Source organism: Bombus pyrosoma, linkage group LG6, assembly GCF_014825855.1.
Source record: "Bombus pyrosoma isolate SC7728 linkage group LG6, ASM1482585v1, whole genome shotgun sequence".
NCBI classification, from domain to species: Eukaryota; Metazoa; Arthropoda; class Insecta; order Hymenoptera; family Apidae; genus Bombus; species Bombus pyrosoma.
The window spans coordinates 4,594,106-4,618,209 of record NC_057775.1 but is presented as its reverse complement, the minus strand read 5'-3'; the positions used below and the strand labels follow the sequence as shown (position 1 = coordinate 4,618,209).

General features: G+C 38.0%; 2 protein-coding genes across 2 annotated transcripts; one reads left to right on the top strand and one right to left on the bottom strand.

Moving 5' to 3' along the window:
* Positions 1-9,632: 9,632 nt before the first annotated feature.
* Positions 9,633-12,265, bottom strand: LOC122568326 (trypsin-7-like). Its single transcript, XM_043727953.1, has 7 exons — positions 12,181-12,265; positions 11,372-11,478; positions 11,193-11,302; positions 10,940-11,078; positions 10,190-10,303; positions 9,932-10,115; positions 9,633-9,736 (listed from the first exon to the last, which is right to left on the bottom strand). The coding sequence occupies exons 1-7, from the start codon at positions 12,263-12,265 to the stop codon at positions 9,633-9,635; spliced, it is 843 nt and encodes a 280-aa protein (XP_043583888.1).
* Positions 12,266-19,533: 7,268 nt separating this feature from the next.
* LOC122568324 (trypsin-7-like) lies at positions 19,534-22,495 on the top strand. Its single transcript, XM_043727951.1, has 6 exons — positions 19,534-20,066; positions 20,141-20,229; positions 20,335-20,476; positions 21,200-21,313; positions 21,572-21,721; positions 21,923-22,495. Exons 1-6 carry the CDS (start codon positions 19,881-19,883, stop codon positions 22,070-22,072), a joined length of 831 nt encoding a protein of 276 aa, XP_043583886.1. The 5' UTR covers positions 19,534-19,880; the 3' UTR covers positions 22,073-22,495.
* The last annotated feature ends 1,609 nt before the right edge of the window (positions 22,496-24,104 follow it).

The following is a 24,104-nucleotide window of genomic DNA, read 5'->3' as shown; positions in this document are numbered from 1 at the left end:
CATTGGTGGTTGTGGCAACGGCGAAGTTAATTAAATTTTATTACAAATAATATTACGTAATATCGCGCAGATGTACGCCGAATATTTTAAGGATGACGCAGGCTAGCAGGAATTCGGTTGTGGACAGCTGAAATATAAAATTGGTCGCGGGTAAATTATCTCGCGGTTCTATCTAGTAAATCAAACGACTATTCGCTCTGTAATTAATTAGCCGTCACATCGTTACATTTTACGTGCTTCCGGATACCGGATTGCATCGCCCTTTAAAGCATTTGCTCAGATGTTGAGATAAACGGTGACAAAAAAATCGCGACTTTGCCAATAGATATCATCGTTGAATTCCGCTGACGCGACTTGGAAATTCCAAAATGGGACAATATTCGTGCGACCAATAGTCCAAAGTCTATCAAATATTCTGCATATCTAGAGACACAGATAACCCAAACTCTGAAGCATCGAGACATATATACTAAGTTTCGAGGATCAGTGGATCGTACGATATCTAGATGTCCTTGGAATTCATGTGAAATTACCAAGATCGCTAGACCATATACGATAAAGTTGTACGATCATTAGAATCCATAAAGTAAACCCTGAGATCATTAAAATCTGTACAGTAGAATTGGAACTTTGAGATTGTCGAATCCCAGGTATTTCTTTAAAAAATAGCTTTCGATGAACTCATGATTCTAGTATTTATGATCCACCGGCCTTGTATTCGAAGTACACTATTCCTGAGATATAGGATTCAATGACCTTGGGATCCAATGTCTTTAAATACTTACCCCTTGGATAACAAGGTATTGATGTGCTGGTGCCAAGAAATCGTATTCTCCATGGATATACAAACGTTTGCCAATACGACAAGAACTAACTCAATTATTCGGCTGAACCGCAGAAGGCACAGTCTTAACTCTTTCTAGCCGCAGAAAATCTTATTTTCAGACCTTTTCTTGCCGATGTAGGTTAACAGCACCTACTACGAGGCAGGCTCGTATTTCGTAGAGGAAAGCAACTAATTACACAATCCCTGACACCAAAAATTATACTCGAAGATTTCTTAAAATCGTGTCAGCTTCGCGAGCACCAAGTTCTCCGTCGTGCGGGCCACGAAACTAATTAGAAATATAACAGTTTTATTTATTACCGCTAAATTTCACATTTTTTAATTTAACTTGAACGTTTTTAGAACCTCGTACACACGCAACATAATAATTGCTATATATATATGTATTTACTTTGGCTCTGAAATTTCTCGATCCACGTCGTAAGTAGAATAACTCATGCTTTGAACCGCCACTAAGTTCTGACTAAAGTTGTTGCCTTAAGTGCTTGGTTTCTACATCCCAGTGATAAAACTGTCCTAGCAGTGGACGAATTGTGTTAGTCGATAGTTCGTATTCCTACTGCCGAGACCATGCCATATTTCCAACAGCTAAGCAGGAGGGATAGCACTACGGAGTGGAATCTCGTCTGTGGGTATGTCACGCACGACAGGAGCCACCAAACTGCTTGGTTTTGCGAGGGTCGTCCAAGTGAAATAGAAGGAAGCAGACGGCCAGAGGCGAAATGTCGGGGGGCCTGCTGGGATTATTTGCACATCATGTCGTCGGGGAACTTTGCCAAAATCTCCGTGATCGTATACATCAATCGCGGAATCGTAAATCTTCGGCTGATTCGGGTTACTGCTTAACCGCGTGCTCCCTGTCGTTGTGTACTGTTTCAAAGCAAGCACTCGGCGTGTATCGATTTCGGAACTATGAGTGGCTTGGTTGCCTTTTGACGTATCATTTTCTACGTAATACATGCTGATAACAATTTGGAGAAGCATCACCGATAAGTTTGTAGTAATCGAAACCAAAGTACTTTGGCTGATATTTGTTTGGTTTTGTTTGACAAACGGAGATCGAATTACATAACTTGTTTTTGTTAGATATGGGACTGCGACGAAAGTAGTTGGATCACCGCGTTTCTTGCATCATGATGCGAATACGCGTATATTGATTGTATAAGTGTTCCTGGATGAAAATTCTGTAATTAAAAGGAGACAGTTACCGTGATATAGCTGTCTTTTGAGAAAGATGTCGTTGAGAATGCAATGAAAGGTCTGTGATATAATAGAAAGACAAAAATAAGATCGTTCGAATACCTGTCAAATATATTTGTGTATATACGAGAATGGTAAATATATTTCAAGAGGAAAGTGTCTTCAACAGCGTCGTATCCTGCAACTTTTCTGACGCTACTATCGCATTCTAGTTTCTAAAACGTATCTTAGTCTACAGATAGCATTATATGTTTTCTCTTACGTCCTATTATACACAAGGTGTTGACCCCTATAATATCGATTTCACATCGAAGTAACGAAGAACTATTTAGATAATGGAGCGTTTAAGTAGTAGAATGTTCGAATACTGGAACATTTGAATAGCAGGAATACCAATACTGGCAGTTCTGCTGTAATTTGATCTCTACGTGCGTGGAATGATAAATTTTATATCTGAATTTCCGCACATGGAGTCTACTTAAATAAACTATCCAGTAGAGGTACCATGTTTACATATCAGTTCGTACGTATATATCTACATTAAAACGCTACCTTCGACCTAGATAGGAGGATTTGTCAAACTGTCGTCCACTAAAAAACTGTACCTACGTTTAAATTTGCGCGTATTACGTTCCACTTTTTCAGTCGGTCTATATCGATACAGAGAGCACAGTCCAGTATTTCAACTAATTATCCCTGCCTAAACGTACTTCCAAAGAGAAATATTTGGATATTCTCGATGCCCATTCTTTTAGAAACGGATTCGTTTCGCTAAATTTCCATCCGTAGGCCCGATATCGTGTTTTCTCGCTTTCCGGATAAAGTTGCAACGTGTACGGATATTAAGTATCAATAGGTGAAACATAATGCGCAAGGTCACTGGATTGAAAACGACGTCTGGTCGCTGGCTGGCTACTTTTCATACAACATTAGGATTCAACTCTTCCTCGATGGATCTGAAACGTATGCCGATATATAGGAGCGAATTCGTCCACGTATCCGCCCCCACGGACTCGCTTCTCTCAGTTTTAATATCATGCTTATGATTTATGCATCAAAATACATATTGCATCGGGTGCGTTATGTCGCGTTATCGCGTATCGCATTAACGTCGATGTTGGTTTCGGCCGGAGGACGTTCCTCATTTTCCGACAACGGCAAATTACATGGAAGCATCACCGTTGTGGACGAATTGTAAAAGATAAATATGAAAGCGGTATTTCGACGTTTCGAGGATTCTTCAAACTTAGACGCTTTTATTTATTCTTACGTCGAAGAAGAAATTAGATACGTTCTATAGAGAAATCGAGATTCTGCGTGGTTTTGCTTAAACGTGTGATATTCTAGATCAATCAAGTAAAGTTATATCATAAATTTATATCATCTATTTGAATGCTCCTATACGTATGTTGTTGAATGAAAGGATAAAATGTTTGAGTCGATGTATCGGAAATATGATATAATATAATTGTCCAATTTAAATGCGATATATTATCGTCAATTGTTGCATATAAAAACAATCTATTTGAAACGTTCTCATTTCCGTTGATCAAAAGCATCTATTTATCTTCGAGCGACAGTGAGAAGCGGACGGAGGAACGTTAAAGTCCTTACAAAGAAGCGGGCAAGCGTAATCTTAAGTAATGCGTGCCATTCGTCTGTTGTTAAATTTTTATAGCGGCGCACCGACAAACGGCCAACGGGATGGAGTTGCAAATCAGGAATTTGTCACGGGGAACCACTCTTAAACGAGTGTCCCCGCTTTCAGAAGTCGCGAGCATCCCGTCTGATAACGCTTTTAAATTTTCGTTAGCGCGTGCCGCACGCCACGCCATGCCGCGTCGCCCCCGCTTAAACGACGTAAAGTAAGAAAAACGGTCACACGGCGGAGAAACACACTAGACATCCTCCGTTCTATTCAGCAACTCCGTACATTTATATTGCTCGTTCCACCGAGATATTCTCGGATCTCGAATGGGGCGGCATCTATGGACCATCGTACGAGTGGATTTTCGCGAACGGTACGAATGTCCTTTGAATTATCCAACGCGTCCCTATTGTAGCCATATACCGAAACCAGCGACATGCCGGAGCTCGATGATGCTCCAACTTGAAATGAAAGTTATAAGTGGAACTCTTGCCGCGAGACAGTAATCATAAAGAATAGGAATAAGGGGGATGAAAATTGAGGACTGTTTTGCTCGAATAAAATTTCAGTCAGAATAAAATTTTATTTATCGAAAGATTTGAAATAATCGGTATATACTATTCGTGACGTTATTGTATCCAGTAATTTTCCAATAAATTGTGATATTTATATATTAATATCTGTAATTACATATCTATATAAATTTTGACGAATGAAATAATCGGCGATTAAAATTAATTCTTTAGAAAAATCCGGAAATATTTACCTCTACATCACTGAATTTCTCTCTGTTCATCAGATCCTACGCGAATATATCCGTATGCGATATTTTTATGGAATTATTACCTATATGCCTTTTGTTGCTGCACTCGAAAATAATTGATAGCGATCGCTATTATCCACTCAGGTTTTCTCCGTTAACAAGATATACGCAACGGCCATTCATACGAAACCATTTCGTTCTTTACCCTCCGTTCTTTGCTGCCCCGTAATACCTTTTATTTGCGTAGCAGCAAATATGCAAATCTGCCAGCGAGCTGCGCCACGGTATATAACGGACCAATATTAACAGATACGTATCACGATCATTGCATGGAACCAAAAACGATAAAGCACGGCACAACCGGAACGTATCCATTCCGTGCACTCTCAGCGGAGGCAAACAGTAATTACAGAGCTCGCGTAGTCTTGGTCAACTCCGAGAAAATTCCGATACAATCTCCAGACCGTGCAAACTCTGGTCTCTACCTACAGCTTTTCTCTCTTTCATTTCTTCAGTTGCAACCGGCACCAACCGCAAGATGGCCGGTTTCTTCATTGTGCGCGCCCGCTGTTCACTCGTTGCTTCGTTTTATATTATTAAGTTTCTAACGTACCGAAAAGAGCCAGGCGAATGTGTTCCGGGCGTGGGATAACTCGAAGCAACGCTAATATTGCCGAAGATCTTGCCAAATTGTCGCAATAAGTGTCCCCGGCGACGGTGTGGCTTCTTGCGACACCGCAGTCTGATATGTTCTAGTCGTGCTGTGGATGTTGTCGCGCAACCTGCTTCCTTCTACGGAGTGATTATCAACCGCCCCGCGCTCTAGAGGTTAATCGAGCCACCACAGGAAGAAATTTCGGCTTCATTGCCCGTCGAGAAACTCCTTTGCCCTATCGTACGCTCGCGATAAAGCCAGCTCGCCGACTATTTTCTCCTCGGCTTCGTGACGCGACTTTCTTCTTCTCTTTGCTTTCCCCCCACGAGAAGTCTGATTATCCGCGAGATACTTTGTGAAAGATAGGTCGAAATTGTTGTCTAAGATGCTTCGTTGAAAGCATCGGTACAATAGGACGGTGAAATTTGTAACTAACCTTTACAGGTAGTAAAAGATGTACAATGACTCATGAAGGTATTTGCATACTTGTGGAAAACTTTTATGAATATGCTGCGTGTATCGTATGAGATTTTTTTAAATTTTGTTATTGATTATTAAGTAATAATTTAACGAGAATTATCAATCGTTGCAAAGGTCGTTTTATTGTAATATTGTGACTTATTAGTGCAAGGAATAATTGGCTGTTCAAATATTACATTTCGGTGATCGATTCAAGCCCGTTTCAAATTTTGCCGATTTAATTATGACAGTCGTGTCTTTCATTACGATGAAAATAAAATTCATAGAAAATGTCTGAAGTATTCGGATATTTACTCCAGTCATTGTACATTTGGTGGAATTGCTAAATGTCCTACTTATCCTAGTATAGAATACGAGCAAAATATTTTGTATTTATTTATTTTCGCAACAAACGCTCGAAACGACTATCTCACGGATCTCCACTTATCAGTTTTGTAATACTAAAATTAAAAAGTTAAATATTAGTCGTAAATTATTCGGCAAAGCCGAGAACTCGTATCAGTACAGCTGATCAAACGGAGTATCGGAATACAAAGATACGAGTATTTATAATTCAAGAACTTCGACCACACACATGTGAATGAAGTACTAAATACACTAATACGGTGATTTCCAGAAATAATCACAAACTTAAGTATAAGAAAATTATTTATGCATATGTCAAGTAATAGATCTATCAACTGTATCGAAGGTACTGATATTTAAATAAATTCTTTTCTTCGCTATACCCATACTAATGAAAATCCACGGTAAAAAGTATTAATACACTCTCCAACAATAATTGTATGCTCTCCTCTTCGACTTTCTTTTCTAATTACAAATATCGAGTAATTAATATACGTACCTATCACATACGAACATTAATTTAGACTGTTTTTAATTTAAGCGATTATTTTAGCCTTTGATCTCTTTGTAGATCCGAATTACGATACTTTGTACTAAAAAATACCTACATATATGCTCAGATCCATATCACGTTATAAAATATATATATTGCACACCGAATTTTATTCTCAATTGTCTTTTATTGCAAAGAGTTTATTCAGTTTCACTATTAGATCAAAGAGAAATTTATTATTAAGGGATTTAAAGTACCAAATTCTCAGTACAAATCATATTTAATGTACTATTCTCAAAATACGTTTCTCCAAGTAAATATCTTGCAAAAAGCAAAATCCTCGAATCCTCATTTCACCAGCTAAATAATTACACCCAAAATATCAACAGCAACCATTACCATGAATTTTCCATATCCTCGCCAGCAACTGTCAGTTTTTGGATACAGAGAGCAATGTTTTCCAGCTTAATGTGCCTCTTGGCTAGGATTCTTACCAAAACGAGGCAACGCTCTCATGCGCGCTACCCATTCCGTAACAGGCGCGTAATACGCACTGCGTCACTTGGACGTAATAACTCTGTCGCAATAGTCGCGATGACATTACCGGTGCATTGAGGTTAATTCAATATCAGCCGTAGTTTCTCATCTTTGGCACCTTTGCTCGTCCGCGTCCTCCCCGGCGCGCAGTATCGAACCGGTTCTTCTCCTTTGTCCTCTAACGCTGCGGAAATAGTCGACCGAGTGAAACGAGCTTTCGCGACTAGCGCTCGTAAATGAATAAGGTGTCGGAAAGTTTATTGAATCGGAGCCATGGTTTTCGGATTAATCCTGCGGTTCGCTGAGACGCGCCGTGTCGCGGTAACCTGGCATCGACGAGAATTAAAACGCTCGTTCAAGATTGCTCCAACGATTTTCGATGATTTTCTCGATACAAAAAAGATCGGTCGAATCGCTGCCCCAAATTATTTGTGGAACGATTTACTTTATACTTCCAACGGATAATTTCAACACAGATAGTGCGTCGTTGGCAACTGGCGCTTGTGAATTGGTAGCGAAAAACGGCGAGAATGTTTCGTAATAGGGGCGACATTTCATTCTAATTTTGTATTTTGTGCGTTATCGATTTCGGAAATTATGTTATTTGAGGGATTAAGAATTGTTACAACTTATGAGATCCGTATGATTCTTTTTCTTCTGGTTTTGTGAAGGAAAATTGAAAAAATCTGATAAGAAACGCTAATTTTTTTGTTCGCGAAGTTATATATTTATAACTGTACGAAATAATGTTGTACTAGAATGGAAAATTAATATTTCGGTTTCGATAAATCATCGTTCAGTTTATTTAAATAAATTCTATTCTTTGAGATCGTTAAATGCGAGCAATCTTCGAGCGTCCAATATTTTGAAATTTATTGGATAATACATAACAGATGACGAAAGTCGACGAGAAGATTGAAATTTTATATAAGCTATATAAGATTCAAAATCGTTGAATTCTACTTTACCTTTTATTGTTCTCCAGTTGAATATTGGAAATCGTACGAACCTTAAAATTACAAATTATTTCCTTTCGATGGAACATTATTTGGTAAAAGATCGCTATCAACCCTGGAAAAATAATTCTCAATAACAAAATCAAATATAAAGAATAGTTGCATCTTGTTTTATGCGCAATTTCCTTCATTCTCATATGTTTACCTAATTTTCTTCTTCTTTTCTCCATTCTTTATCGATCTCGATTACTCGCGTCCATTACCTTTTACCATTAATTATGACGTCGCTTGAGCTGTCAAAGGAAATGATAATCCAGCGTTGATTTATTTTAGCCTCTCGCGTATCCGTATCCTGTGCGAATATGACCACTGGATCGCGGAATAAAAATAACAGTCGAACGGACGACGGTGCAAGCAGCCAGTGACAGAAAAGTTATTGGATCGTGTCTGCGGTTTAATAGGATTATTGCAATGGCCAGTCGAAAGCTATCAGCTCACGCCGCGACGTCTCGAGGAGGTTCGAAATTAAACATTTCTCTCTTTCTCTCTCTTTCTCTTTCTCTGTGTCTTTCCAATGTCATCCTGGGAAATGTTTCTCTTCTCGGCTTATACGGATTTCTATCAGTTTCCCTGCAGAAGAGCATCGATATTTTGTCTCGTACGTTCTACACTCTGCTTCGATAAATCTCTCGACACACAGAATGTTTAAAACATTCTATTTCTCGGCAAATTTTCTCCCGCTGTTTTTCGAAACACCTCGTATATCTTCATAATTCTTGCTGAAGTTTTATTGATTTTCTAATAAGAAAAATGTTCGTACAAATTCACTGGATTGTAAAAATATTTCTTGCTTTTCTCAACACGTTGTAGGAGCATGATCTAAAGACGAAAAACGAGGAAAAGAAGTTACATGAAGTTTAGTTGAAAACATTTTATCGCAAAGTTACAATCAAATATTAAGTGGAGCATAAAATGAATCTACACGTTTTACGAAATACAAAAAATCGACTGTATTTGCTCTATCTGTTTCTATGTGTTAATATCTCGTATCCTGAAACAATTTGACACGACTGTGACCTAATATCCTTAATTTCTCATATAAAAATGACATTATTTTGCGATGCCACTGTTGAGAGAGATTAGACATCGATAATATGGAATTTATCGCATCGTGGATTTCTCGAAAATTTTTGTACAATATCAACATCTGACCGAGTCATCTATCAACTTTCTAAATATTCTGCAATACAGAATCCGTTACTTTGTTACAATATCCATTGCATGCTACGTTCAATGTTTGCTTATGACTTTCTAATAAAGCGTTTGCAGCCAAGCTTCGTGTAAAATTCTTTTCATACTCTCGCACGAGAAAAGCGGGAAACAGAGAAAATAGTCACGTATATCGTGCAATTGTCTATACAGGATATATACATATTTTATTTTACAATGCATATTTTATACAGCGATATTACTCATCGAAGATACCATACATTTATCTCTCCTGGAAAATTAATTCGCATATTCTCCATTATTTTAAAATACATTTCAAATTCAGGACGTTTCGAAGAAGACTGTTCTACTATAAAATCTACAGGAACTTGAAGTTCTTTCAGAATATCACAAAGGAAGCTGCATTACAATGCAGCAAATATTACAAGGGAGTCGTAATATATCCTACATCGCGTTACGATCTCGAATACACGGGAAATCAAGATATACTGGTTATGTCGGTGATCCAATCTTTCAGTTCTGCTATAGCTGTAAAAGCAGTTGGATACTGACTGTCGCATGACCGACTCCACGACACCACCCCTGTAAATGTCAACAACGTCGTTCATAATCGATAAACGTGTCGAATTTCGAAACGAAACGCGATTGATATCGATTTAAAATAATTAAAACACACGGCTGAAAAAACAAGTGTTTCAAGAATGGAGCAGTCAAACAGAATGTGCTCCATATTATGAACGAAAGGGAAGTCAAATTTTAACGAATATTCAAACTTACCGAATAATGTGCCCTGAAAAATGAGAGGCGAGCCAGAATCCCCAACGCAGGGTCTAGCAGCGTCCGATAAGGCACAAAACATCCTGTTGGTTAATAAGTCACCACCGCTAGCTTCCTCACAGTCCTGGTTATTAATTTTCCGCATCGTACTATGTAAAAGTACGTCCGAGACCGGACCGAATAACTGTAATAAACGGCAGCGTTCCTATATTCTGTTTCGAAACACGTTAACCCAAAAGTTTTTCGGATTGTAGTTACCTCGAATATACCCCAACCGAGAACTTTAACCAGCGAATCGTCGTCGATCATCGAATGTGTTTTGGGCAATTTAATGGACTGTTTCGTGCTATCGTACGTTATACTGTCGGACAGCTACGTCAGAAGAAATATTAGTGTAGTATATGTTGCAGGAAATAATAAATGATAAATGTAATCGATGATTTATTTAACGAGGTGAACGTGAAATATCTATCGAATAATTCATTTTATTATTACCGAATTATTATCACATCTTTTCAAGATGTTACTAGATTCTTGTTTGAGTTTAGGATTTATTTAAGGGAGATTCAAATTCAACGAAATCGAAAATTACGATAGACGAAATAGTCTTCGGTGGCCATGAATAATTAAGAGTGTAATCTCCGATAGATTCTAACGCTTAAACCGTCTGTTTCTGTTTAATGCATCGTGACACTAAATACTATTTCACAGTGTTCAATAATTCACACTGATAAAACGAATCACAGAATTGAAATACACATTTACGATTACGAACGAAGCTAACTAACAGCACATTAAGTGCACATTACAACCGATACGAAGTTTCGTTTTCAACAAAAATATCAAAGATGTAAAAAAAGTAATTCTGTAAGTAACAAATCGATTATTAATTACGCCTTTTGATACGTTCTCTGCTTTCAACGTTCGTTTCGATAATATCTTGACACTCGTAGCGGTCACTAAATAGCGATGACACGTACAGTAACGCGACAAGCGAGAATGTATTACCTCAACGAGACCAACGTCGTAGTCGTAATTAATTGCGTTAAAAGCGGGATGTATCACGACGCTTTGGACACCATAAATGTCACCACCCTCGTAATAACGCGACGTGCCCGCTCTCACGTGAAATGCCTTCACTTCTACCCTGCAAAGCGATAAGGAAAAGGAAATAAAAGAAAAGAAAAAAAGGAAAGACGCGTGTACGAATCGTGTGCACATGAAAATCGTTCGTCGAGAACGCGGTATGTATTAATCTTGCCTGAGAGCGCACTGCGCCGACGTTATTATCCACTTTTCCCCGACGATACCGCCGCCGCAGAAATGCTCAACTTGGTGACCGAAAAACGTACCATTGTTCTGCAACGAGACCTGCGACGAGAGGCAACGATTTTCTAAATGCCAAATCGACCGTGAAGATCGATCGCACGTTATACTAACCGCAAATGGATATTCCTCTATGGCGACCTTCTCCCCTCCAATAATCCTGGATTCTGCCGGTCCCGGGAATCTCGCTGACTCCGAGACGATTCTTTTTCCGTAATCGGCTGTACAACATTCAAATCGGACGAATCGTTTAATGCGTTTCGCTAGATATCGATACGTTGATAAGTTCGCTCGGTTAATTCCTTTGATACGCGCTCCGCATAACCCTGTTTCTTCCCGCGTCTTTCCATTAATTTTCTTAATTATTTACAGGAAATATCAATTTGATTACGCGGAACATAAAGTTACGATGGAGTTTAATGGAGAGTTTAAGGTGTATGGACGATAGATCTAGTATAGTTACTATTTCTGTCTCGAACGGATACAATGAAATATTTGTTAATTTCGAAAAAGATACCTCTATATCCTACCTACATTTTATGCGACTAATTAGAAGAATTAAAGACGATAAGAAAATTTAATGTTGTAACTGATGACTGAAATTAACTGAAATTAAAACGGACATCTGTTCAACAAAAACGTAAACATAGTACACATATTTAACAGCGTTACTAACTGTTCACTTCGTTTTATTTAAAGACACTATCAAATCGAAACTCAAACTAACGTATCTTAATGAATCGCTATATACGTGATATACCTAATAATTCGTTACTAATCAACACGTTAATTTACTATCGGAACATTGGTCGAATATAATTGGACAAATTTTCAAATAGTCTGTCGTAATCTTTCAAACTTGCCATCTTACGTAAAATACATAAGGCAAATAGAATTAATTATAAAATAAACTTCACTCGAACCATATGTGGTAACCGCACAGAATATCGGCGAACCAAAGGCAATCAAGAACAGCGAAGCGTACATCGTAGCAACGTTTGAGGGCATCGAGGGAACCGGGTGTTCCTTATAAAGCCGCAAATGCGTAATTTCTGCATAAACAATGCATCCCCGGAATTACTGTCTCTTTCTTGCATTTATCGGCAGAGCGCTAATGCTTTGACATTAAGGCTAAGGCTACGATATTAAGGGCTAAATCGCCATTCATAACAAACGTGTTTTCCGCGTATAATTAGAGAATGGCTCAAGTTATTAAGATAATGCTGAGAAAAAGACCCGTTGGTTGCTCTATGTCGCAACATGTCATAAATTTGATGCTTCGGTAGAACCTATGCTTATAAAATTCTGATGCTTGTTTAATCTAATCGAACAAATATTGATATTGCGTCGTTGTACAGACTATTTGCGTTATTAAATGGAAGCAGGTCTTCCTCGATTTGTTAGATAGATGGAAAAGTATAAAGTTTTACTGTTTCTTATACATAATATAGTAACTTGAATAAAATGTTTAAATTTGTTGTGCTTTTCGAATAATGATGGGCAGAAACTGAAATTGATAATTATAATTTCGTGTAAACGCATCAACTAAATGAAACCGGTTGGCCGAATGGGTTGAGCACAGTATACAACATAATATTACTCGATATTGCTAAAATCTAAACGAAGAAATTTCTTTTGTACTGCTCTCAGTGGATTTTATAATGAATGAATGTAGTCATTATAAAATTTGTAAAATATTTATTTGATTCTTGTACCTCAATGTCGTCGAGCTGTATTGTATCCGTTCCAGTACTTATTTTCAAACAGTATGGGGAAAATCATAGTTGCCAGTATAAAAATATGCCTACATCGCTTAATGAAACCTTTAAAAATTGATTCGCAAATTTACGATTTACGAGAGAAGCTGTGAAAACCGTTATCGAGTTACAAATAGCATTTTATTTAACAACCTTCACGTTAGGGACCTTCGTTTGATACTTCTTCGATTGAAGATGACGTTATCAGCGATAGGAAAAATCGTTTTTAATATCAATATCGCGTTGATAGGATAGTTTTACGTATACCCTCGACGATTATTCATCGCCGAGTTAATTGACCTGTGCAAATGTGGAGTTAATGTACAGGCCGCCGCCGACTTCGTAAATACGTAACGCATCTGTAATTTCCGTCGTTCTCACTTGTAATACCATTTTTTGACAGGAGGCATCGGATTAATTAACCGGTCGCACGCCGACGCTATTATCCCCAAAAATAATTTCAATCATACGTCACGCTGCACACATTGTCGTAAAACGAATCGTTAACACGAGATAAATACTGGATCTGGCAACGACAGATGGAACACGTATTCCCATATCTCTGATTGTGTGTTTCTCGCGTCAACGAGTACCAAGTAACGCGATATTTATTATTAAATTAACATATATCAGGCTCGGTTGAAAATTTGTCGCGCTGATCATCGTTCGAACGTTCTAATCCTACATGTCAATTTGACCGTTCATTGTTTTTGCTCGTACAATATTCTTATTATCGGTTTCCTGGGATTTATTTTGTTTGATAAATCGGCGATATAGCGACAATTCCCTGCATACTGCTTTATTTTATTTAATCATATTCAAAATATCATTGATAATCTCGTTCGTGCTCCGTTTGTGCCATTCATTTGGCAAAGTATTAATGCGAACGATCGCTGTTTCCATAGATTATACACGACAATGAGCGAATTATTATTTCACATGTTTAACTTCGACCATCGTTTTGCAACTCTGGAACGCTACGTTTCAAGAAAACGTTCCAAAAAACGGGCTGAAATATTTCAAACTGATTAACGCGTTCATGGTTTCTATGGTTTATGGTTTACAGTTGGTTTATTAACCTTTTGTGTTTTCCGTGGTGGTTGATCTTTCGCATATAAATATAAATTCATTGTGAATACATTCGCCGGTTATAACGTGGAATCTTTCTAATTAATCTCAAATGTATGTTGAAGTATTTCTTATTTCAGTCTTCGCGTTCTACCATCTTTCTCAAACGTTTCATCGTATACCTATAGATAATATCGTTCAGATACAGAAAAAGATATCTAGCTAAGAAGTACAAGCAGCGATCGATAGCGACTGATAAACACATTTTAACGATCAAACATAAAACTACATAGAACATCGCGCTCTTATATAAAACAGTAACTTCTGCAGTCTCGGACAATTCAAATTTGATCGTTATTTATCTTATTATTTCGCGCAATGTTTCTGCCCATATTTATTTCAATATAATTGAAAATAATTACATACAAACGAACAAGCCAAATATTCTTCGAAAAAGGACACAAAATATATTTTATCTCCTCTAATTCGTCTAACTCGTTTATTATCAATTACCAAAAGCGTCATAGCGGCACCATAAAGATTCTATCAGCAAAATAATTCGCACGAAAACTAAAAGCGTGCAATGCGGGAAAAGAAGATGCTGAACGAAAACCTTTTGCATACGAGTAACGTGCCTAACGAGACATCAACGAACGCGGAGAACCGAACGCAGACGTTGCGTAAAGAACGTCGCGTCGCATCGACGTACTTCCGGTTTTGGAAAGACGGTGAGTGAAACGCGATTTAATTGCCGTTCCATGGTCCGCGTGATATCGTTGACCCGCGAAACGAACACGGAGCTGGTTGCTCGATCGTAGACGCGGCAGCAATTTGACCTCGCCGTCGCTCGATGAGCAAAAATTATCGCAACGATTCTCGTAACACGTCGGTGTATTTCATTCGGTTGTTTCCAGCTGGGACACTCTATCCATTTGGCCTTCGCCAACCGGCTCTGCGAAAATATTTTAGCGGCATGCGAGTACGCGAAACGCTTGAATTCCTGTAAAATGTGCATTCGTAATCCGGCGTAGACGCGAATCCGCCATAAATTTGGATAAACGTCGTCCTTCTCTCCCCTGCCCTTTCCCGTATCTGTCGTTCACCGTAATTTCAATAATCGTATCGCGCCGATACGATGCACACTTCCGATCAGCGTTTTTCTTCTTTCGTTTCTCTCTCTCTCTCTCTTTTTCTTTCTTTTTTATCAGAAATCGGATTACCGTGGCTGATTGTGAGTCGGGAGTCGAGTAAACGCTCCGACGATAAACAGAGTTACATTATTTCTCTTGCGCAATGCTGTCATCGTGATGTGCATTGATTCGTTCGCATTCATGAACTAAAAAAGAACGTGGTTCGATTTGTAAATATACCTATATCCATACGTTGATTCGTAATTTATACACACGAATGTTGTATTACAGGTGAACAGCAAATAAAATATCTCTTGTAGAGGAGAGATAAAATCTCTTGTGACTTTTTTTATATCAGCGATATATTGATTAATATTCTTGTAACTAATCGCTTTGTTTACATTTAGATATTGCTCGACTCGATATAAATATCATTGTATACAAACGTTCCATCTCAAGCTTCGATACATAGCACTAAAAATAGCACACCGGTCAAAATAACCGGTTCTACAATTTTATAAATGTGTCAACCCTCCTTTAGAGATCATGGTCTCAGACGGAATAATAATACCAAAAATGTACTACGTAACGTGGAATTTCTTCTGTAAGAAAGTAATAAAATCAATAAATATAAAAATATTCCATTATTACGTATTTTTTAAGGACCAGTCATTTTGATTGGTCTTGATAGAAATAGCTTCGTGTTAACTATCGGTAGTTTTAGTGTTAAATATTTGCTTCATCTTTACGAAATAGAAGAATTATACTTTAAATACTCTCAGTTCAACTATCTTTCATTGTTCTTTCACTGACCTATGCTAATTTAATAAACGGTAAAGAAAGACAGGTATATAATTGAATTAATAACCCGACTAACAGAAGCAGTGAAACTGAGTTTCAAGTTTGTCAAATTTCTTTTCGAATATTCGTAAAGAAATTATTAAAGGAATATTCCTCGATGAACTTAAATTAAGCGAACAGTTTAAGAAGCTCGTGTATCGGCTGAATTCGCTGCGAACATACGCCGTTGTTACATATGCGTTGTACAAATTTCGCTATCGCGTAGATCGCCGAAATATTATCCATTTTCTGTTAGGAGCGCGTTAGAGGCGCGTAAAAACGTATATATCTGTAGCTATCAGCGTATTATGATAAACCGGAATTTCGGGAACTCTAAAGCGTTCAAGAAACTCTTGTGTGTTATGCGCGTGTGTTCGTGTTAAGCCTTTCGTGCAGTGCGTCGTGGGTAGAACCCAAGTATTAGAAGTTGGAAATTTCAACGAAGAGATTACAACGAATTAACGTGGAAGGAAGTTCGCGTATAAGAGGGATGCCGCGTTTGCTAGAAGCTCACCGAAGGAATATCGTTCTGTGAAAACTGTTATTTCGCAATAGCGAAATGAATTTCGATTAAATTGTCGCCTCGTTCCCGACACTGAAAGAATCGGTGGATAAAAAAATTGCAAATGTTTGATGAGCGAAGGATAACTATTCGTAATAAAATTATATAGTGTAATATGCAGGGTGTCCCATTTAAATCGGCCTTCGCAAATATATGAAATTATTCGTGATTTCGAACAGAGTACGGTAGGTACGTTGTCAGTAATTTTTCTATAGGTAGAAACGTAGGGGACACATAAAAATCGATTTTATATTTACCATAGAATTTGTTCAGTTTAATTTTTGGTTGTTCAATTTAGTACGTTAGAATTTTATATAGATATTGAATTTTACTAAATTTACCGTATGCGGTAAAATTTCCGATGAAATGTACATACATAAAGTTTATTAAATTGTATTTGTACTCTAAATTAAAATTATCCTATGATATTTACCTTGGTTTCTTTATAATTATTGGGTTTTATTGTTTTTTTAACATCTACATTCTTTTTTCTTTGGTAGAATTTCTATTTTCTTTTTTTTTCACGATATAGAAATATCTGAAGCATGTAACAACTATCCCACGTCGACTCTGTTACCGTTAATTGCTGTCTCACTTACTGAAATTTTTTTGGAATATGAATTTTTATGCCCTTGTGTAAAGTTGTAAATCGGTGGCGTAGTTCGCAGTGTATATTTTTCCACGTTTTTAATCCATATTGGATATTGACTATCAAATACATTAATTTCTGCGGTGTTCTGTATACTTGATTTAATAATACATCGAATTCACATTGCCTGGCTTTGTATATAGTATAACGAATAACGAAATTTAATGCGGAAATTTCGATGGAAGCTTGAAGCTAAATACGGATCTGAGGAATGTTTAATCGGAATATAAATATTTAAATACAATCACCCCATTTCGTTTAAAGTTGCATCATGTAAATTTTCTAAAAAAAAATTTTAACACAATATAAAACATTGATAAACGAAACGATCTTACGATTTCCCGACGCTCTTCAGTTGAAAAACACGTTATCGAAGCATAACTATGATGCGATCAACGTTAAACAGAGAAGAGAAATGTAAAAAGATAAATCAAATATATTTCGATAAGCATGATTAATCCTACAAATGGATTACTCACTTGTATAAACTAGAATTCGTACAGGATTTCGACACCTATATGTCAACAGTACCAGACTTTACGTATCGATAAATTTCATTCGTCGAAATTTTCCCTCCAAGTCACTTTCGGTTCGAGAACGTCCCGATGCAACGTGTCAGAAGGATAATGGTAACTAAATTCCGGCTGAAACAAAACTGAAACAATACGAAGTGTCGTTCTCGAAGCGAGAGGGTTTTAGCGCAGTTAATCAAGGGCTCTCGTCCCATCAGTCGCGGAAAACGCGTGGCGGCCGTGGTCAGGAGTGAAATTTAAATGGTAATTTTCAGCCGGATTACACGCTGTGGAATTATTCGTGGTCTTCACTTTCGCAGCCCCGGTCGGCTAATGCCGCCTTATTTTCATTGCGTTCAGTCGGCCGTGCTATAAATAATACACGTTACTTCCTTTGCGAGCCGCGTTCATCACATTTATAATACACTTGAGATAGGTATCCGCCGTGCATTCGTTGGATACGGCCATCGTATAATTTTAACGCTACCGCCTGGCCTTTTACGTTTACGAGGGTCGTTTGCCATTGCATTAATTTCTGCGTTCGTCCCGCAACCTTTCGAAACACGTGTCCGCGTTTCTGAAACTAGGCGCGTTTCGCTGTTCGCGCCAATTCGTATCAGCCCTCGGCTGCAATCGATACAACACACATCCCTACACCATGCCAAATTGTACGCGTTCATAACGTGCGTTCATTGAATAAATCGCCTCTGTGTATCTTTCCTCCGTTATTCTCTCCCGTTTCTCCTCCTTTCTTTTCCTTTTTCAGCTTTTTTCATTAGCAGGCTCTATTACGTGTGACAAGATTTGCAAGTGTTCGCGTGTACGCGCGAATAAGCAACGATACAACGACGTAGGAAATAGGAGAGAAACCGAAAAAAAAAAAGGAAGAAAGAATGATACGCTTTACCAGCCACAAATGGAACACCATTTGTCGTCGTTTCAATTGTTTTATTTCCGGATCGGATTTTATTTACTGCGGAGTAATCGAAATTGCAGTCGGTCGTAGTAAAAATTATATAGAGACCGCGTACGGCGAGAGCGGACGCTGTCGCGTCTACGTTACAGAGTGAAATGTTGCATGGATAAATCGTAACCCGTACCAGGCTAGTTCAAATATTATTTTTCCGGTGTTTGTTCCACGGTGGAGTTCACACTGAAAATGTACACGCGCGGATTAATCAAATACAAGCGAGACTTGTAAAAGCGAAGTTACGATGATGTCGCCTTTTCGGAGTCATCGCGGAATTTTTTGCAGTAGATAACGTAGCATTCTTACTCGTAAAAAAGAACTAGACGAGGATAAGAGGAGGACATTGCCGAGGATGTCTCTGGTTTTCGTCTCGACTCCAGAGGGTATCGCAGATATTGTGCAAGATCTAACGGTAACTCGATAAAAGTTAATTTTTATGGTTCGAGCACGTGGTACGCTTTTAAGCGATAAGTCTAAACGTGGACCTGGCCAAACCTGGATACGGTACAACATACCTAGATTTAAAGAAAAAGAACGTGATAAAATACAATGTTGGTATTCTCCTTACACTACTGTCGCATATTATCGTAATCGTGCGCTCTATCGTAATCGTATCTCGTGATTAACGCGATTTCGCAAAAGTTGATATCTATTTAAGTTAGTACTCGAGCATCGATTAATATTTCTTCCTCTATATGTTTTTCCTCGTACGACCACAGCTTCGCATCTCCGTTTCCTTCGTCTCACCAACTCCCGATTCACTTCCTTTCTCGACTCACGGCTCTTGTTTCACGCGAGTTTCTACCTACCGGAAATGAAAAACGTAAGTTCGCACCTTGAGAGTGGTTCGCCAACCTTTCTCGCCCGTTGAAACAAAGAATCAAGAGATAGAGTCAAGAGAAAATTTTGTTACGGGCAATCAATGTAGACACGACGTGGACCGGGAACTATCGGAAAGTTCGCAGCCGTGTGAGACAACGTCGGACGAGCAAAGAGGAAGAGACGAGAAAAATAGGGGGAGCAAACGTGATCGAAGTTCGTCGCGATCGTGCGATGGCGCTTACGCCTACGCGACGAATTCACCTGAACGACATAATTTATGTAATATTTCAATGTTCATATCGAGTCATCGTCAATGTCTTATCAGTTCCGCGAAGAAGTTGATTGCTCTGATTTAAAAGCATATGGTATAGCGTTGGACCTTCAGTCGAGAACCATGTGGCGGGTGTTGTTGCTGCTCTGCACGGTGCAATACGCGCTCTGCTTCCAATCTCGGATTATAGGGGGACAGGACGCGTACATCGCCGACTATCCATATCAGGTGAATTGATCACGGTTTACTCGATTTTGTCGCTAAACGTTGAGAAAACCCACGACCAAGTTTCTCTGTAATAGGTATCCATTCACGATCAACAAAAACTGTTATGTGGAGGCTCCATAATCAGCCAAAATTGGGTGTTAACGGCGGCACATTGTGTTTCAAGGTTCGTATTAGTAGAGTAATGGAATAGATAATTTACTAATTATCGGGGCGCACGATAGTCGCGTTACGATGACCATCCACGCGTTAAATTGTAATTTTCTTGTAGCTTAGGGGCCTGGGAACTTAAAATTCGCTTGGGTAGTACTTTTTACAATAAAGGTGGCACGGAGATCAAGCAGGGGCTTCAGGTAATTCGCCACCCAAAATACAATAGCCAGACATTGGATTACGATGTTGCTTTGATAAAGGTACGTTTCTTCACCCCTAACTTTCCAAGTACGTTCTAATTTTTAATCGAAATTTATATACTTAAATCAACCTCTGTTTATTTACACTGTGGAAATTCCTTCCAATTGTTGATGGGTGTTTCCTTTTACTGGTCAAAAAGTATAAGATACGATGTTCGTGTTATAATATAGAGAAGGAAAACATTTCTGATGAAGAGCATTTTTAACGATTGTTCGATAATATTTTGTCAGTTTGTTTTCCGGTTGTAATACGCGCGTATAATTAATCAAATGTTTCTCAAACTTGCCAAAATTTTTCTCGTATAATTTTGGTCACCCAAACTAATATACCACGTACTGTGCTAAACAAAATTCTACTTATCGTACATGTAAAACACGCACAAACAGTTGTAACATTTTTAGTCTGTCAACATCGATGAAAATTAAACCCTGTTACGTTCCTATCTCTTATCTACGATACATACGTACAATGGTAAATCACGATCGAAATACAGACTTTTTGAAGGAAACTGGAAGATCTTCGATCTGAACAATATCTGTCGACTATGCCTTTATTTCATTCTCTCGTATCTTTTCCGCAAGAAATCAGGTAATTCTACGAGTACACAAGTACTTGAAAATTTGCCATTAAAAAAATAGAGATAAATCTACTCCGTCACCTTAAAGGATCCTACTCGATCGTAATTTGTAAATTCCAAACTTAGAAACGACATCTATTCGTAGTTACCGCAGAAGATATCTACAAGCGAAACCATAAAACCGATCACCCTGGCGTCTTATTCGAGCTCGGTAAACGCCAGAGAAAAAGCAGTGGTGACAGGATGGGGATATGTGAAGATAAGTTCTTGGCTTACCGTTTTGGATAAACCCGCGTTTGTGCGATCACTTGACAGTTTGGTCAGCGTTGACGTTCACCGAACCTGATGACGCGTAAATATTAAAACTTGTTTGTCGATCGGTTGACAATATTCTCTCGTTATGACAAATATTTATGGCGAGCCACCCATTTGCACTGCTTCGAACGCGCTTCGCAGACGTTCTACGCTTCGAAATGGTCTATTATTCAGAAGATAATATTCCATTATGTACTTGTAGGCGAACGGCCCGATGTCGATCTCGTTGAAAAAGTTAACGTTGCTTGTCGTAGACCAAAAGGAATGCAAAAAGATTTATAGTAACGAAAACATCACGGTGACGGACAACATGATATGCGCGAGCAGTTCGAACGAAGAAGACGCTTGTCAGGTAAATTTTTAAAAGCGTTCTTTTATTCTTTGTTCCTTTTGTTTCAGAAAGCTTTATTATACTGCCGTATTGCATTATGATATTGAAAGTTTGCTAGATGCGTTACTATTAACGAAACTATTGAGAAACGAAATTTATTTTTATTGATATTTTTAATATCGCGCGACCCACATTTGTGACTTACCTTTCCACGTACCACAGGGTGATTCCGGAGGACCGTTAGTGCATAACAAAGTCCAAATTGGCATCGTGTCTTGGTCGTTGGGCAAATGCACAGATCCCAGGTTTCCCGGAGTGTACACGCGAGTTTCTGCTGTGCGACAATGGATAAAGGAGACAACGCAAGTGTAAAATTAATGTCCCTCGGTGTACAACAACAATCTCACAAGTCTTAAATTTACAAATAGCGTCGGTAAATTTTTAATAAAGACGGAGAATAAAAGTACGTCGGGAAGTTCTATCTATTATTCATTCATCAAATTAATGTACGAGTTTCAGCGATTCAGTTTTATTCGCGTCGTCATTTCGAGATACGATGAATTGAAGCATCTGTTTTTTTATAATTAATTGACACTAATTTAACCGTATATATAGAAAGACGGAAAAAGTTATATAGAGAAAATTCTCCCTGCACTTAGATACGTCTTGTTCTGTTTCATTCTGTTAGAAAAAGTATGCTTTCCTTTTCTAGAAACGAAATATTAGAGTTCTTTAAATATCTAAAATATTGATAATTAAAAGGATTCATAAAATAAAAGGGATTAAACGTGAAAATGTCTACCGATTGTATTAATAACCGATCGACTCTGATGATTATCGATTTAATATCAAGTCTTTTTTACTCTGGCTTATACACATACCTCGCATCGAATAATCTTCTTATGGGTCTGATACGAATGGGACTTTCAACAATTGCGCGATTCAAATCGCGATTTAGAAGTAGAAAACGAAAAGAAAAGAAAATGAAAAAAGTTAGATAAACTAGACGAACTCATCAGCGAGGCTTATTTAGCGGACTGCGACGTGAATGCGGGAACGTTCAATATTGAAAGGATTCTTCTTTTCCGAGCGTATGCGTGATTTTACTGCTGGTTTGCAAACATTCGAAATTTCGACCAAATTGAAAGTAAATCCAGCGAGTTCGAAAATTTATAGAATTGCAAACAGTTTCCGAACCGTGTGATTCAAATGATTCCCACGCTGAAAAATATAACGTTTCTATTCGTTTTGTTTCCTCGAACCTTCTGTAAGAAAGTAAAGGAAAACTTTCGTGGTTTTCGTTGCTCGCATTCTTTACCGGAAACGGAGCAACGTTTCTCCTTGTTACGAGAAAAAGAGGATCACAACGGATCGAAAGGAATTTACTTATTAATAAAGTTAGAGTTACTAGAGATTGGAAATTCTATTTGTTCGTTACAGTTTTTGATATTCAACAGACACGATACAACTGAAGCGAGACAACAGACTTGCAATAACATACACTCGTTTTAATCGCTTCGCTTGAGATCGAGACAGAAGCATGAAGATTATAAACGTAACGTTAATAGCCACGTTACATTCGATTAACACGTTGTTAACAACCGATTACGTACATCTTTATATACTTGTACATACCTACGTACAGTGGTTCACGAAAGTAGCAGACACCTTTTACGAATATACTATATGTTCTATAAGAGATATTCTGAGACCCGATTAACGTATCGAGACACCACTATATTCGTGATTATATTCGTGAAATTTGAAATAAATCTGACAAATCTATCAAAGTATAAAATTGTCTAAATTGTTATTACAGGGTAGTTTATAGTATCTGATATTATGAAGCGTTCGATAAGTCATACAGCTGTTAAATCATATTATTGAAATCTATATTCGATTTTTTTAATTATAAACAGAAACAATTAAAAATATATATATATAATGGAAATTATGTTATGGATTTCTGTTATGGAAGAAACATTGAATAAAATGAAAACTCGATGGTTCAAATCTGAAACATTCCTCGTCAACGTAAACTTTCGCAACGAAAATTTTAAACAATTAGCGTCGCTGCAAACTCTTCGCCGACATAATTGTTTCCCGTTTCAACAATTAACGTTCTATCGCGCAATCAAGCAATCTTGTCCGAGGCGCACTTTTCACCGGCAAGCGTAACCATCCGAAAACCGTTCGCTCGTCTATTCTCCGCCATTTAAGCTTAATTCTTGCGTTAACTCCGCGGGCGTAGGAATCGGGTTGGATTTTAAAACACGTTAACCGAAATTTGAACGTCAATTAGCGGGTACTTTCCGAAAGTTTTCAACTTAAAAGCGAATTAACCGGGGCACGGTCGATTGTCGTTGCAAACGAAAAATAACAAGACGTAACTATCGCGAAATTC

Bases quoted from the DNA above. Each gene is read 5' to 3' on its own strand.
- LOC122568326 (XM_043727953.1), bottom strand. From the start codon at position 12,265: ATGCCCTCAAACGTTGCTACGATGTACGCTTCGCTGTTCTTGATTGCC. The intron at 11,479-12,180 runs GTTCGAGTGAAG...AATGTTGTACAG, and splicing joins CTGTGCGGTTACCACATATG to CCGATTACGGAAAAAGAATC. The intron at 9,737-9,931 runs GTAAGTTTGAAT...TGACATTTACAG, and splicing joins TTTTCAGGGCACATTATTCG to GGGTGGTGTCGTGGAGTCGG.
- LOC122568324 (XM_043727951.1), top strand. From the start codon at position 19,881: ATGTCTTATCAGTTCCGCGAAGAAGTTGATTGCTCTGATTTAAAAGCA. The intron at 20,230-20,334 runs GTTCGTATTAGT...ATTTTCTTGTAG, and splicing joins GCGGCACATTGTGTTTCAAG to CTTAGGGGCCTGGGAACTTA. The intron at 21,722-21,922 runs GTAAATTTTTAA...CACGTACCACAG, and splicing joins ACGAAGAAGACGCTTGTCAG to GGTGATTCCGGAGGACCGTT.